Genomic DNA, 13,478 nt, shown 5'->3' on the forward strand with positions numbered 1-13,478 from the left:
GCTCGGGCATGGCGTTCTGAATCCGCGCTGTCTGAGCTCGACGAGCGCGCCGGCTCGCTTCCCCCGTCTGCGCGTCCTGAAGCGCTTGATCAGCGCAGCTGCTCCCCCGACTACTATGTCCAGCAAAACGTCCGAAAAAACGAAATCCGGTAGAAGATTGTGTGGTGTGTTCTGCCGAATGTTCAGCAGCTCATCCCTGGTAAAACTGATCGTGTTTGAGAAACAAAAAACAGGAAAAACTAACAAAAACAGTACAAACACTGGAGAGCGAAACACTGAGGCTGCCGTCTGAGGCGCCATCGCATTATAAAAAAAATTCCATGCCCACTGTTGGTTTGCAACAATTGCATGTTTAAAGCAATAACAGAGCATAATATTTGGGGGTTCTTTTGGACCTCTGAACCTTCTTGAAAATATTTACATCATTACTAGCTAGTATTTACAGCGGCTGACTCCTCCAGCAGTTGAAGGAAGGCGTGTGTTAATTTAAGCATTAAAGATGAGTCCTCTGAGAGTGCATGTTGTGTAACCGCAATTTCAAATATGCAGAGCAAGAATAAATGAAGGGGAGATGGGTCGGGCACACATTGCAGCGAACATGGAGGGCATGTCAATGATGGTGGTGGATGGCAACCATCCAGAGGATGGAGAATTTTGAAATCCCCCATTACACACTCTCCTCCACCCCCGAAGTGCGATCTGCTAACTCAAACGATATGCACATGGCCAAACCCACATTTTTCACTACACACGCACAAGGTGTGTGTGTGTGTGTGTGTTTGTTGGAGGGTGGGGGCCTGTAAGGGAATGGGTGTGTTGTGGAAAAGAGCCCAGGGAATATTAGCTCAGAGTTAAAAGTTCAGGCTATTCAGAACCAAACCTGCACCAAGTACAAGACACATAGTCCGGTCCGTCCATTCTGATGCTATAACAGCTATTGGACAACGCGTTGGTCTATATTTGGTGTTTTTTTTTTTTTTTTGAAGGGTCACAGGGTTTGCTGTAACATCCTGTATCTTCCAAAAAAGCAGTATGTCATCGCCCTGTGCTTTGATCCAGATGATCTTTATGAGGCTCTGACAGGAGCTCAAGCCCAAAGAAATATAGAGCACACTCTCATCTACTCCACAAACAGAGAGAGAGACAGAGGAAATCTGCCTGGAAACTTCCAATGTAGAGAGAGAGGACTGTTTCCTGTCAAACGAGGGGTCTGGTTGCTTCTAACTAGGTCGTTTCCACCTGCCATTCAGGATTTGCCACCACAGCAGAGGCTGTTGAACTTCAAATGCCATGGTGAATAAAACCCTGAACACTGTTTCTTAAAGGGGTCATATGATGCTTTTTTAAAGATCATCATTTTGTGTATTTGGTGTAACAGAATATGTTGACGGACATTGAATTGGAATGACTAAGTTTATGTAAGACGTCGTGGTTAAATATTTGTAAAATGACAAAAACATACATCATCTTTGTAAGGAAATACAGTAGTGAAGTCACTGCTTACTTTCCCCCCCAAGAGATACTTTTTCCTAGTCTCTCTAAAGCCAAAATCTGTAGGCTGGATGTTTGCCTTTTAGTTGATAACCCATTTTTTAAACTGAAAATGACAGCCGGATCTGTGTAACACCCCACTCCCAATTTGAGGGTGTTTTTAGTATGTACCCAAAGTAGGGTGAATGACAAAACATGTCTTTCTCTATAGATTAACTGTTTCTAGCAATGCCAGGGTCATGGGTTTGATTTTCAGTGACACGTGGACTGTGATATTTTTTTAAGAGAGAAATGAATACTTCTATTCCGCAAGGATGCATTCAATTGATTGAAAGTGACAGTGTAAAGCCATGTTTTATAATGTTACAAAAGATTTCTGTTTCAGATAAATGCTGTTGAATAGAAAAATTTAAAGGGATAGTTCACCCAAAAATGAAAATTAGCCCATGATTTACTCACCCTCAGGGCATCCTAGGCCGTGAACGCGCCTGCTTGAGCAACCGGAAGCTGGAGATTACAGTTTATACATTTTTAAAAATCGATATTTTTCTTACACTAACACATCGTTTCGCTTCAGAAGGCCTTTATTAACACCCCAGAGCCGTGTGGAGTAGTTTTATGATGGATGGATGCACTTTTTTCGGCATCAAAAACAGGGGCACCATTCACTGCCATTATACAGCTTGGAAGAGCCAGGACAATTTTAAATATAAATGCGATTGTGTTCGTCTGAAAGAGGAATGTCAGATACGCCTAGGATGCCCTGAGGGTGAGTAAATCATGGGCTAATTTTCATTTTTGGGTGAACTATCCCTTTAAGCATCCTAACTTTTTTCAACATTAATAATAATAAGAAATGTTTCTTGAGCACCAAATCAGCATATTAGAAAGATTTCTGTGATCATGTGACACTGGAGACTGGAGAAATGGCAGCTGAAAATGTTTAAAATTGAAATAATATTTCACAATATTACTGTTTTTACTGTATTTTGATCAAATAAATGCAGTCTTGGTGAGCATAAGAGACTTTTTTCAAAAACTTTGTTGTACATAAAATAGCCTTATCTGAGGCAGTTATCATGGGTTTTCTTGTTCTCCTTAGTCTCTGTCAACAGAAACATGTTTCTGTTAACAAAGACTACTATTTTGAGTCCTGAACACTCCAAACTGTATGGTTACATATTGCTAAGCATCTCCCATTTTACTTGTCATATTAAACTAAACCATATGTGAAAGCTCAGGGCATCAAAATTTTATTTTATGAAGTCAATTTTTTGCAAACTTGTTTTTATGTGGTCTATAAAAGCGGGGGCTGCACACTTTAAGACAAGGTATTTGAAGTATGCCTGGTTTGAGGTTTACAGGAAAACACGTTTCTGTGGCATGAAAGCTCTTGAATTCCTGCGTAGCAGCTGTTATTTTCAAAAATGAAACAGCAGAGGCCATTAACTTCTATAAATACTCCATTTAAATGTCATTTTGTTGTTTGCTTTGCTTTGCAGATGAGACACGGTCAGCGCCACAGTTAAATGGACCTGCGGTGACCCCAGGGCCCGTGGCCATTTCTGCTCCCCCTACCCCAGAATACCCCGGTCCTTCTGCCTGTCCTCTTCTGCCCACCCCCACTACCCCTCAACCACCTCCGGCCACCTCCTCATCTCCTGGCTGTGGCTCTTCTAACCCAGAGCAGACTGGCACCGGGGCCCCTGGGGCACCATCAGTCACTCCCAGCAACCCTGAGACCGAAGAGGACAAAGCCAAGAAGCTGCTTTACTGCTCACTGTGCAAAGTGGCCGTCAATTCGCTCTCCCAGTTGGAGGCCCACAATAGAGGTGAACATTCATTTAGCGACAGCTCGTCTAAACTCAATAACTTACTGTGCTGACTGATTACACAAAACTTCCGTCACTGGAATAAAGAGTCTCCAATGAGTGCTTAGAGGTGGATAGATTATACATAATAACAAATGCTCCCTGTGTATTTTCTTGTTTGAGGGACTCACTAGTCTGTACCTGTGACTTTGTACTGCTATTATTTTAAAACTCTTAAAAGCCATTTTAAGACTCCACAACACAACATCATATGTAGCAATAATATGCTGATGCAATCACTTTTCATTACAGAAAAACAGAAAAAGCAAATGCAAACATTTGCCAATGGCAGGTGCATTTAGGAAATGAACTAACCATAAATATTTTTTGTCAGCTATGATGACACTGTTGTCAATTATATAAAAAAAAAAAAATCATAACATTTATCCTAACACACAAACATATATATATATTAGCTGATTTTAGAAATATTAAATTCTCAATATAGAAGTATTAGATTTTAGTATTAGATCTTTTTTCATACAATACACATCCTAGATACCTTTCTGATGCACAAGTTGTGATTTATTTTATTTTTATTTTATTTTATTTTTTTATTTTTAGTCAAACTATTATTCAGTTGGAATAAAAACCATGTTGCTCAGGGCCGCTGCTGGCCAAATGGGTGCCCTAAGCAAAATTGTATTGTGCCCCCTACCCCAAATATTATGGAAGTAAAAAAAAAAAAAACCCTACTATAGGTAGATATAGATTAATAAAATATAATTAAACTGTATTATTTACAAAGTACAATTGTAGTTCTATAGCAAAAACAAATACAAACTAAAATTACACATATTAAATAAAACATTTTAAAAGATTAAATTTTATCAAAATAAACAATAATAAATTAAATCAAAACCACTTCATTCTCATTTGTAACAAATTTCAGTACTATGCACTTCTAAATAAACAGTTATTAGTTACAAAACCATAAGTAAATTAAGAGCAGTCAGTGTAATAAAACATAGTTTAAAAAAACAGTTACCTCATGGCTATGATTTTATTAATACAGTTTTCTGATTGATTTTATAGTCTCAAGCATTCAGAAATCACACAAAAGAAAATTAAGCAGTTTTACTACGATAAAACCATGTTAATGTTTGTAAGGGTTGTGATGTCCATATGTTTTTGTTGAAGAAATTATAGAGGCTGTAGCAATTCTATCGCAAAAAGGTGGCCAAAAATGAAAGATTAAGTGGATATTTGAATTAAATGTTTGATCAATAATAAACAAGGATTTGATCGTCCTGTAAGTGTAACAACAGCAACTGCCAGGCCTTTGGCACCCTTTGCAGGCATTTGTAAATAGTTTATTTATTTTGTATTACATTATGTATTTTAACAGTTATTTAACAAAACCATATGATTATTATTAATTAACCAATCATTATTGCCTCATTGTTTTTATATAACGCATTTTAAGTCATGTTAAAGGCTGTTGTTCGCTTAGGTCTGCTTTATTACCGCAAAAAAATATTAGGCTATCTGAGTACTTCTTTGTTAATTATTATTTTAAGTAACAAAACCATGGTTAATTTGTGGTTACCATGGCTACAAGAACCATTTTTTTTTTCGTAGTAAAACCACGGTTAATTTTCATAAGGGAACATGGAAACTCAGAGAGAATATTAAGGCAGATACGTTGGTGGTGGTGAAATTATTACTGACATCAAAACACGTTATTAACGTCAACAGACAAAAAAAAGTTTCAGAGGATTATGAATGTACATGAAAATGATACACGGGCTTCCACCTGGGATGGTGGCCCCCCCGGGAGTTGGTGGAGTTACTGATGTTGCTGTTCCTAATAAAGTTGCAGACAAACTAGGAAATAATATACTTCACAGGATTTTTATAATCCTTATTTTTAACTTTAATTTTGCACATGCAAATGTTAAATTTTAAATGCTGTCTTTCTCAGTACTTGCTCAAATTACTTCATAAAACATAATTATTTTAAGCATAGTCTGCAAGATTTATCTTGTTCTGTGAGCAGCAGAAATATGCTTTGCGTGGCTCAAGGCAGTTCACAGAGGAACACTAGCAATTACATCCATCGCTGAAAACCCCTTTAAACTTCTCAAACAGGCATCTTTAGAAGCTTTCACTCTCATGATTTATACACAGCTTTACAGTGGCGCTTGCCCTTTCGGTTTGCACCAAAGGTGTGCACAAAAATGAACAATTTATCAGTTTTTGTACTGCAGTGCAGCTAGTAGTATTTCGGGGAGTGTTTGATTTCTCGTGGTATATCGAATGCCTGAGCATATCTCGTTCTGCTCTATTATTTAGTTTGTGTCAACACAAACAATCCTGTTTGAAGAGATGAAGGTGGATGTTGAGGAGATTCTTCTGCAAAGGCACACACAACTCTATTTATTATAGATCTCCTCTTTTATTTATCAGGGAAAACTGCAGTCATAGTTTCAGTGTTTATTCGGTCTGATTAGGAATTTCTCGTATTGAGCTTGTTGATTAAATGGTCTGTTTTTCCCCAGGCCAAAAGAAATGAATGCCTTTACATGAAGTATTTGACAACTGTTTATGTGGTCTGAAAATTAAAAGGCGCACATTCACACTTTGATACATGGAAGACACATTGAAGTCGTTCCTCTTGGAACACAACCATGTTTTAAAGTAAACATAAGTTATGAGTGATATCAGGGCATCGTTGCCAATGGATGGGGCAAATTTTAATCACAGTCTGGGTTTAAAGCTATCTGGAATCAGTACAGTCCATTCCCTAAATTAATTATCTAAACCACAGTCAAAAAAATCTAATCATATGTTGTGCAGACAACCACAGATATAAGTTGGGAGGGGAAGGGAGAGATTAAGCTTACTTTATTTCTGCAGTTGTATGTCCAGACACAGCTGTCAATACCTGTTTATCTGTATGTCTCAGATGGCATTTACAAGTGACTGTTACACAGTGAAACTAGAAACGCTCATTGTCTGGAACAAATTTTAAATCTAAATATCGCAAGAGTGCATTTTTGAAGAGTACAAAGGTCATTCATGCTTGTTTATTAAACCCAAACTTAAGGTGAACCTTTGGTCTAATGAGAAAATGAAGGCTGCTTTTGGTTTGGCAAGAGAACGTGTCGACATTCCCGATGTTAAGAACAAAACAAATACATTAGTTCTATGAACCCAAGCATGTGGACGTCACGTGTTTTTTGTCCGTATCTAGGAATTAGTGCTCTGCATTTATCCTATCCAAAGTGCACACACACAGTAGTGAACACACACACACCGTGAACACACACCCGGAGCAGTGGGCAGCCATTTTTTGCTGCGGCGCCCGGGGAGCAGTTGGGGGTTCGGTGCCTTGCTCAAGGGCACCTCAGTTGTGGTATTGAAGGTGGGAGAGAGCGCTGTACATTCACTCCCCCCACCTACAATCCCTGCCGGTACGAGACTCGAACCCGCAACCTTTTGGGTTACGAGTCCGACTCTCTAACCATTAGGCCACGACTTCCCACAACATGGAACAACATGGAACATGACGGCGAACCATGTGTTGCACAGCTCCAAAAACAGGAAACGGATAAATGATGAGCTTTGTTGTAATGAGGACAGCCAAATTTAAATGTAAGTTTTGCAACAAAGTTTTAAAATTGAAAGCCAGGCAGTATATACTACTTGATTTATGAATAGTACTGTACAGTAATGTAACCTGAATGAAATTCAAAAAGGATATGATTCACAAGTGCAAAGCATTCCAACAAAAGAATGGCTTGACTGCCTATTAAACATGTGGACACTGGACAGAAAAAAGAATCATCCCTGGCATGAGCAGCTGCATTCGAGGGTAATTCAAAGTGGAAGATTCAAGAGCCCTCTAGTGGTCATGACTGGATATTACAATACTGCCTGTAGTTTATATTAAAGTAAATGTTATCTATTTATTTTTATCATAATACAATATTCTTATATTTTTGTATTATTGTTGTTACTATTATTATTATTATTACTTATTTATTATGTTAAATATTTATAATAATACAAATGGGGTTATTTGATTTTTTTAAATAAATTAATACTTTTACTCAGCAAGGGCACATTAAATCATCAAAAAATACATTTATAATAATAAAATAAAAAAGATTTCTGTTTAAAAAAAATGCTGTTTTTTAAACTTTCTGTTTATCAAAGAAACCTGAGAAATGTATAACAATTTACACAAAATATATATAATGTTTTTAACATTGATGATAAATGTTTCTCGAGCACTAAATCTGCATATTAGAATGATTTTTGAAAGATTTTGTGACACTGACAATGTATTCAGAAAGAAAATAATTATTTTAAATTGCAATAATATTTCAAAATGTTACTGTATTTTTGATTTAAAAATGTAGCTTTGGTAAGTACAAGAGACTTTAAAAAAAAAAGTTAAAAAAAAAGTAAAAATCTTACTGACCTTAAACTTTTGAACCGTAGTTTATATGCATGTATGTGCATACATACAATATATTTTATTTAAAATAACACAACATTTTTAAAACTACACTTGTATTTCTCTGCACTCCTCAGGCACTAAACACAAAACCATTCTGGAAGCCCGCAGCGGACTGGACCCCATTAAGGCATACCCTCGTTTGGGTCCGATGCCCAGCGGGGAGCAGGGAGGCGGGGCCACAGACCCCAATACTCAGGAACGCACCTTCCACTGTGAGATCTGCAACGTGCGGGTCAACTCAGAACTGCAGCTCAAACAGGTGAGCGAGGGTCATGGTGTTCATCATTTTTTTCTTTTAAATGCTCGTCATGTTGTTTTTACGTATATATTGTTACTGAGCGACAAATACTAAATCAAATTTGTTTCAAAATTGATATGTTTGCAGCACATATCAAGTCGAAGGCACCGGGACGGTGTGGCAGGAAAGCCAAACCCCCTCCTGAGCCGACACAAGAAGCTCAGGGGAGCTGACCTTGCGGTAAGTGGTAAACAATTACAGTATTAGTTACAATTGAAATGTTGTTGCATACACTGAAAGTTATCTTTGATAATCGGCTGTCAGATTACAGTATGATATTGTTGGGGCATAAAGTTTTTCTCTTCATACAGGATCTCACCAAAGCGTTAGGCGCCGGCCTCTTGCCGAGTCCTCTGGCCGTTGCTGCAGCAATGGCAGCAGCCGTCTCCTCCAATCCGCTGGCTCTCCGCGCAGCAGCCCCCACCCACCATCCACATCATCACCTCCTGCAAGGTCCGCCCCTCAGCCACGCCATCTTGAGACCAGCTCCGGGGCCCATACGCACCTCACATGGGTCTATTCTGTTCTCACCGTACTGACTCCGCCCTCACCCCAAACCCCAAACTGGCTTTGGCATCTTTGCAAGAGGAAATCGCCTCAATCTCCATTGCAGTTCCACCACATCAAGACTCAGAGCAGGGAGAAGGTCTAAGGATGCCCGACACTTTCCGAATGCTGGCTCGAATTGAGAAGCTTAGACGGCGGCAGTGAAAAGCCCGACTTCATACAATCAAATTTCTCTAGGGAAACGGAGGGATTCAGAAGAGATACTCAAGATTTCTTTTGTGTCACTTTTACATCCGTTAGCGCTAGGAGCGGTTGACTGAAAAACCCCAGACCCCTGTCTTAGATCTTAGAAAATCAGTAGACGTCTATTTATTCTATTGTGTAGCGTAGTTTAGTTCAGATCATCCAAGCTGGTTGACTTTAGAAAATATTCAGAAGTGAAATATGTACGTAGAGGATTATGTAACTGCTGATAGATCCTGAAATGACATGGTACTTTGATTCTCAGAGAAAGGCAACAAACCTAAGCACACTCCTCTGTTCATTCTGTCTCTGTATGTTCGGTGGACATTATGCAACCCCAAGCAATACGGCCCCCCTTCTGTCCGACTTCCGCGTTCAGTCTCACGAGACAGCCTGCATCAAGCAAGGACAGACACCACAGGTCAGCCACTCCAGCGGACGCCCAAGAGTCTACAAAAATGAACAGAGAGAAGACGCAGAGGAGGTCACAGAGGACACGACTGTGCAATCTCCCCTTTTTTTGGTATGAACTTGCTGTCTTGAATCTAAAGCCATGCAATGCATAGAGTTTTTTGTTCTTTTATTATGATCAATGAATTGTTTTGATGTTGTTGGTTTAAAACATTTTTTGGTTCGTTTTCATAGCACACTGTTACGTTGAACAAATATTGTGGAAATTCTGACAAAAAAAAATCATTGAACAAAAGAAAAAACTGGAATATTTTTCTATGGAAGACTGAAAACCTGCACTCGGGTGGGATCTGTGTTGTAGAAATCATATCTGGAGGATGTAAAGTACACATAATCATAAACATCAAACTAGGGCCTGTCGTGTTTATGGAGATACGTGACGGTCCACTGATAAGCAAAGTGCGACAATGTCTTACCATTGTTTGGATATTGCAATGCAATAAGCAATTGTCATTTGTTGTAAAAGAGAATTTATAAATGGATCTGTACGGCTGCTAATAGGCCTCCATGTTCTTCCACAGAGATTAATTAGCCTTTTCAGTACAAAAGCTAGGCGTTTTAAGCAAGAAAGGGGCACCCACGGGGAAGGGCCCTTCATATTAAAGGGTCTTTTCTCATCTCTGAGTGGGGGACAGGGTATATCTGAACGCAAACAATGTGTAGTCAGCCATAGCGTATGTAGCTTAGTTCACTTTTTTGTTTGTTCGTGGCATTGTTTGCATTGTGGGAAATGTCATGATAATGCCATTACTTCGAGCTAACTGTGGTTAGCATCCACCATTGTGCTTTGATGGAACTTTACGTCTGTTTCTCATTAGTTACCGAGGCACTAGTATGGGTGCTGTAGTTTCATGTTGGTGTGTATTGTGCAGTGTTGTGTGTGTACGGATAGATTCCGGTTCTGGGAAACTTGCGATAGACAGAATCTGGCTTAAATGATAGTTCACCAAAAAAATGAAACTTCTGTTGTCATTTACTCACCCTCATGTCATTTCAAACCTTTTTCAACAGGACAAAGAAAGAGAGATTTATGAAAAATCACAGTTTCTAGTGACTAGGGAACAAAACAAATAAAATGACAATATATGGGTTTGGAACTACACAAGGGTGAGTATAAAATGAACAAGTTTTATTTTTGGGGTGACCCATTCCTTTAAACTGCACATTTGCAATCAGCTGTTTCTATCCCAAACTTAATTATTAAAACAATCAGTGGACAGTGTTCTCAGCTGATTTCAGATGAGCATTTTGGGGTAACACTATGCGCACTGACACATGCTATAGTTTGAAACTAGGTGTCCAGTGCCCTATTGAAACCTTGTGAGGTGATAAAGCCATCACAGCTAATACACTCCATAGGCTTGAGACAGAATCGCTTAGTCCCATCCGTCAACACTGTAAAGACCACATTCATCCTGTAGTCAGAATAATGTCATCACTGTACAGAATTGTCTTTGGTAGTTTTATTCAACCTTTCAGGGCAGGTGTAATGTTAGTTGGTGAAGTCTATTTTAGCCTTAGCCTTATTCCACCCCAGGCCTCTCCAGGAGCGGATGCAGACGGAGAAGCTTCGGTCAAACCTCGTCTTGACAATAAATTTATTTTTGAATTAATTGTCAGATGGGAAAACAGTATGTGTGATGGAACATAGCAATATTCATACTGGCTACTCTTGTTTATTGCAATAAGGAAATCAACCAATAGATGCATATGTGAGTAAAATATTATAGATGTAATTTAAATCAAACACAGAAAATTATGGAAATACTTGGTATCAAAGAAACTTGGAGTTACCACAGGGGGGTGTAACATTAAAAAAATCAATGTCTTTAAATCAATAAAGAATATTAAAACTCATGTCTCATGCTTATTTTTTCATAGCTATATTTTATGAAATGTTCTAATTAGTTTAAAAAGGTGTCCCATTCAAATGATTAAAAAAATTAAAACATACACTAAAATAATAATAATAAAAAAAACTCTTTTTTTTTACAGAAAGAAACTGCCAGCTGTGGTTGCCAGAATACATATGTAAAAATACAGTAAAAATGTAAACATATTTACAGAATGACCTGTAATTTTTTAACCTAAAAAAAACCCCAACAACATTTAAAACCGTAAATCCAACAGCGCTTTTCTGCTTCATTCAGTTTTGTATCCTTTAACCAACATCATAACACAGGTGGTAAAAAGAAATCCAAAACACCATCATGGTAAAACACATGACAAAAATAATGCACTAAACATGAATTAAACAACAATAATTTTTCATTTTATGTTTCTGTAATGGTTAATCCACACCAGTTTGTGTAAGCTCTTTAGTCACAGTAGTGTTTCTAATGCTAAAGTATAACTCGGATTTAATGGAGTCAAAGATATATTGTACAAAAGTTTCATCAAAAGCGAGTCATTGGGAACAACTAGAAATGATCTGGAAGTCAACAACAACAGAGACTGTGGAAAAGTACCTAAAAACAATGCAAGTTGTTATCGAGGCCATACAAAATACAAATAAAATAAGTTTTATGGTTGTGTGTGTGTGTGTGTGTGTGTGTGTGTGAATAAAGGGATTACACTGAACTGATTAAAAAAAACTTTTAAGAAACAATTATTTAAACATCAATTGTGAAGTGTCACACAGGGAATTCTGGGAATGTAAGTTTATGCTTTTTCACTCAACTATAATTTTAGTTTTTCCCTATATATAGTAAGGAAACGTACCATTTTTACCACAGGATTTTAAAAGTAAGTCTCGTTTCTGTTCGTTGTTTCAACCGTACATTACACAGAAAGTGAAGAATAGTTTAAGCAGCTTTATATCCCAGCTCCCAAATGTGGAAAATCAATTTCGGTCACTAAACGGCGCTGTAGGACTGATATGCTCACAGTGCATCAGGTGCACTCAAGCAGGCGGACTAGTCCGCTGTGGATTTTATACACCGTCTGCTGCAAAATATTAAAACAATTATTGAGTTAATAGCTAATAAACATGCTTTATATGAACTAACACCTTCTGTGATGTATTCATGTTTTAGTTGTAAACTTAGTGCACTTTAAAAATGTTAATGTTGATCTCTTTAATATGCCTATATCCATCATATCACACAAAATATGAGGACATGATGTGTCTGTCTGAACTTATGTTTACCCGTCCTCATCTGTTGCTTTGTGAACACATTTCAGTCCATAGTCTGTCGATATTGCCTGTCAGCACATTACCACTTTGATCTCTGACCTTGTGGAATAATGTTTTTATTAGACACATCATTCAAAATGATTCAATCAAGTAGTTCACACAGCTTTGTGGAATTTCCCGATCCATATTACATTTGTATTTTCAAGGAAGCACATTAATACTGGGTGTAATAATGTTTATATGATGATAAACATTTAGGCACTTTCAGGATTTTATTTCTATTATTTTTATGGTGATTATTATTTGTGTTAAATGTAATGTTGTGTTAAGAGCTACAACATGTGTTGAAACAGACCTACAATGAGTGTCATCAGCTACACACCAATGATTATGGTTGTTATTAATGCCTATTAATAAAAGAAATTCCGATACCAAACTGTAAGAACTTTTAAAGGGGTCATATGATGCAATTTCAAGTTTTCCTTTCTCTTTGGAGTGTTACAAGCTGATTGTGCATAGATAAGATCCCTGAAGTTGCAAAGACTAAAGTCTCAAAACCAAAGAGATATTCTTTATCAAAGTTAAGACTCTGCCACGCCCCCCTAAAACGGCTCGTTCTAACACGCCCCCACATATCTACCTCACTATGTGGAAATATTAGCATAATGCCGCCCAAATGTGCTTGCAAAGAAAGAAGGCGTGGTTTCAGTAACCGCAGTTAGTGTTGAAGCAGCATGTCAGAGAGACGCTGTGTGTTTCTAGGCGAAAGCAAAAGCACTTTATTTGGCCTTCCGAAAGTAGATGCATTTAGGAATCTTTAAGATTACTTACAACAGAACAGCAATGCATTTTATGGATGACCGTTTCGTGAACCTAGGAGAGGAGGTAATTCTGACTTTGCTATGACAAGTGTGTGTGTGTGTGTGTCAGAAAGAGAGAGAGAGAGACCGGGTCACATCACTGTGGAGTCAGCTGTCTTAACCGTGGCTTGTG

The 13,478-nt window shown here is 38.0% G+C and overlaps 1 protein-coding gene across 4 annotated transcripts in view; it reads left to right on the top strand.

Moving 5' to 3' along the window:
* Nucleotides 1-11,150, top strand: part of LOC107695795 (zinc finger protein 385A-like) — an 86,460-nt gene extending 75,310 nt beyond the window's left edge. For all 4 annotated transcript variants that reach the window (XM_016495843.1, XM_016495845.1, XM_016495844.1 and 1 more), the window contains 4 exons: nucleotides 2,994-3,323; nucleotides 7,905-8,089; nucleotides 8,216-8,308; nucleotides 8,440-11,150. In XM_016495843.1, the coding sequence (XP_016351329.1) occupies nucleotides 2,994-3,323; nucleotides 7,905-8,089; nucleotides 8,216-8,308; nucleotides 8,440-8,667 (836 nt within the window). In that variant the 3' untranslated portion in view covers nucleotides 8,668-11,150. The remainder of the gene's footprint in view (nucleotides 1-2,993; nucleotides 3,324-7,904; nucleotides 8,090-8,215; nucleotides 8,309-8,439) is intronic.
* Nucleotides 11,151-13,478: the final 2,328 nt, after the last annotated feature.

The sequence above is a fragment of the Sinocyclocheilus anshuiensis genome, unplaced genomic scaffold (genome assembly GCF_001515605.1).
Source record: "Sinocyclocheilus anshuiensis isolate Anshui unplaced genomic scaffold, SAMN03320099.WGS_v1.1 scaffold234, whole genome shotgun sequence".
NCBI classification, from domain to species: domain Eukaryota; kingdom Metazoa; phylum Chordata; class Actinopteri; order Cypriniformes; family Cyprinidae; genus Sinocyclocheilus; species Sinocyclocheilus anshuiensis.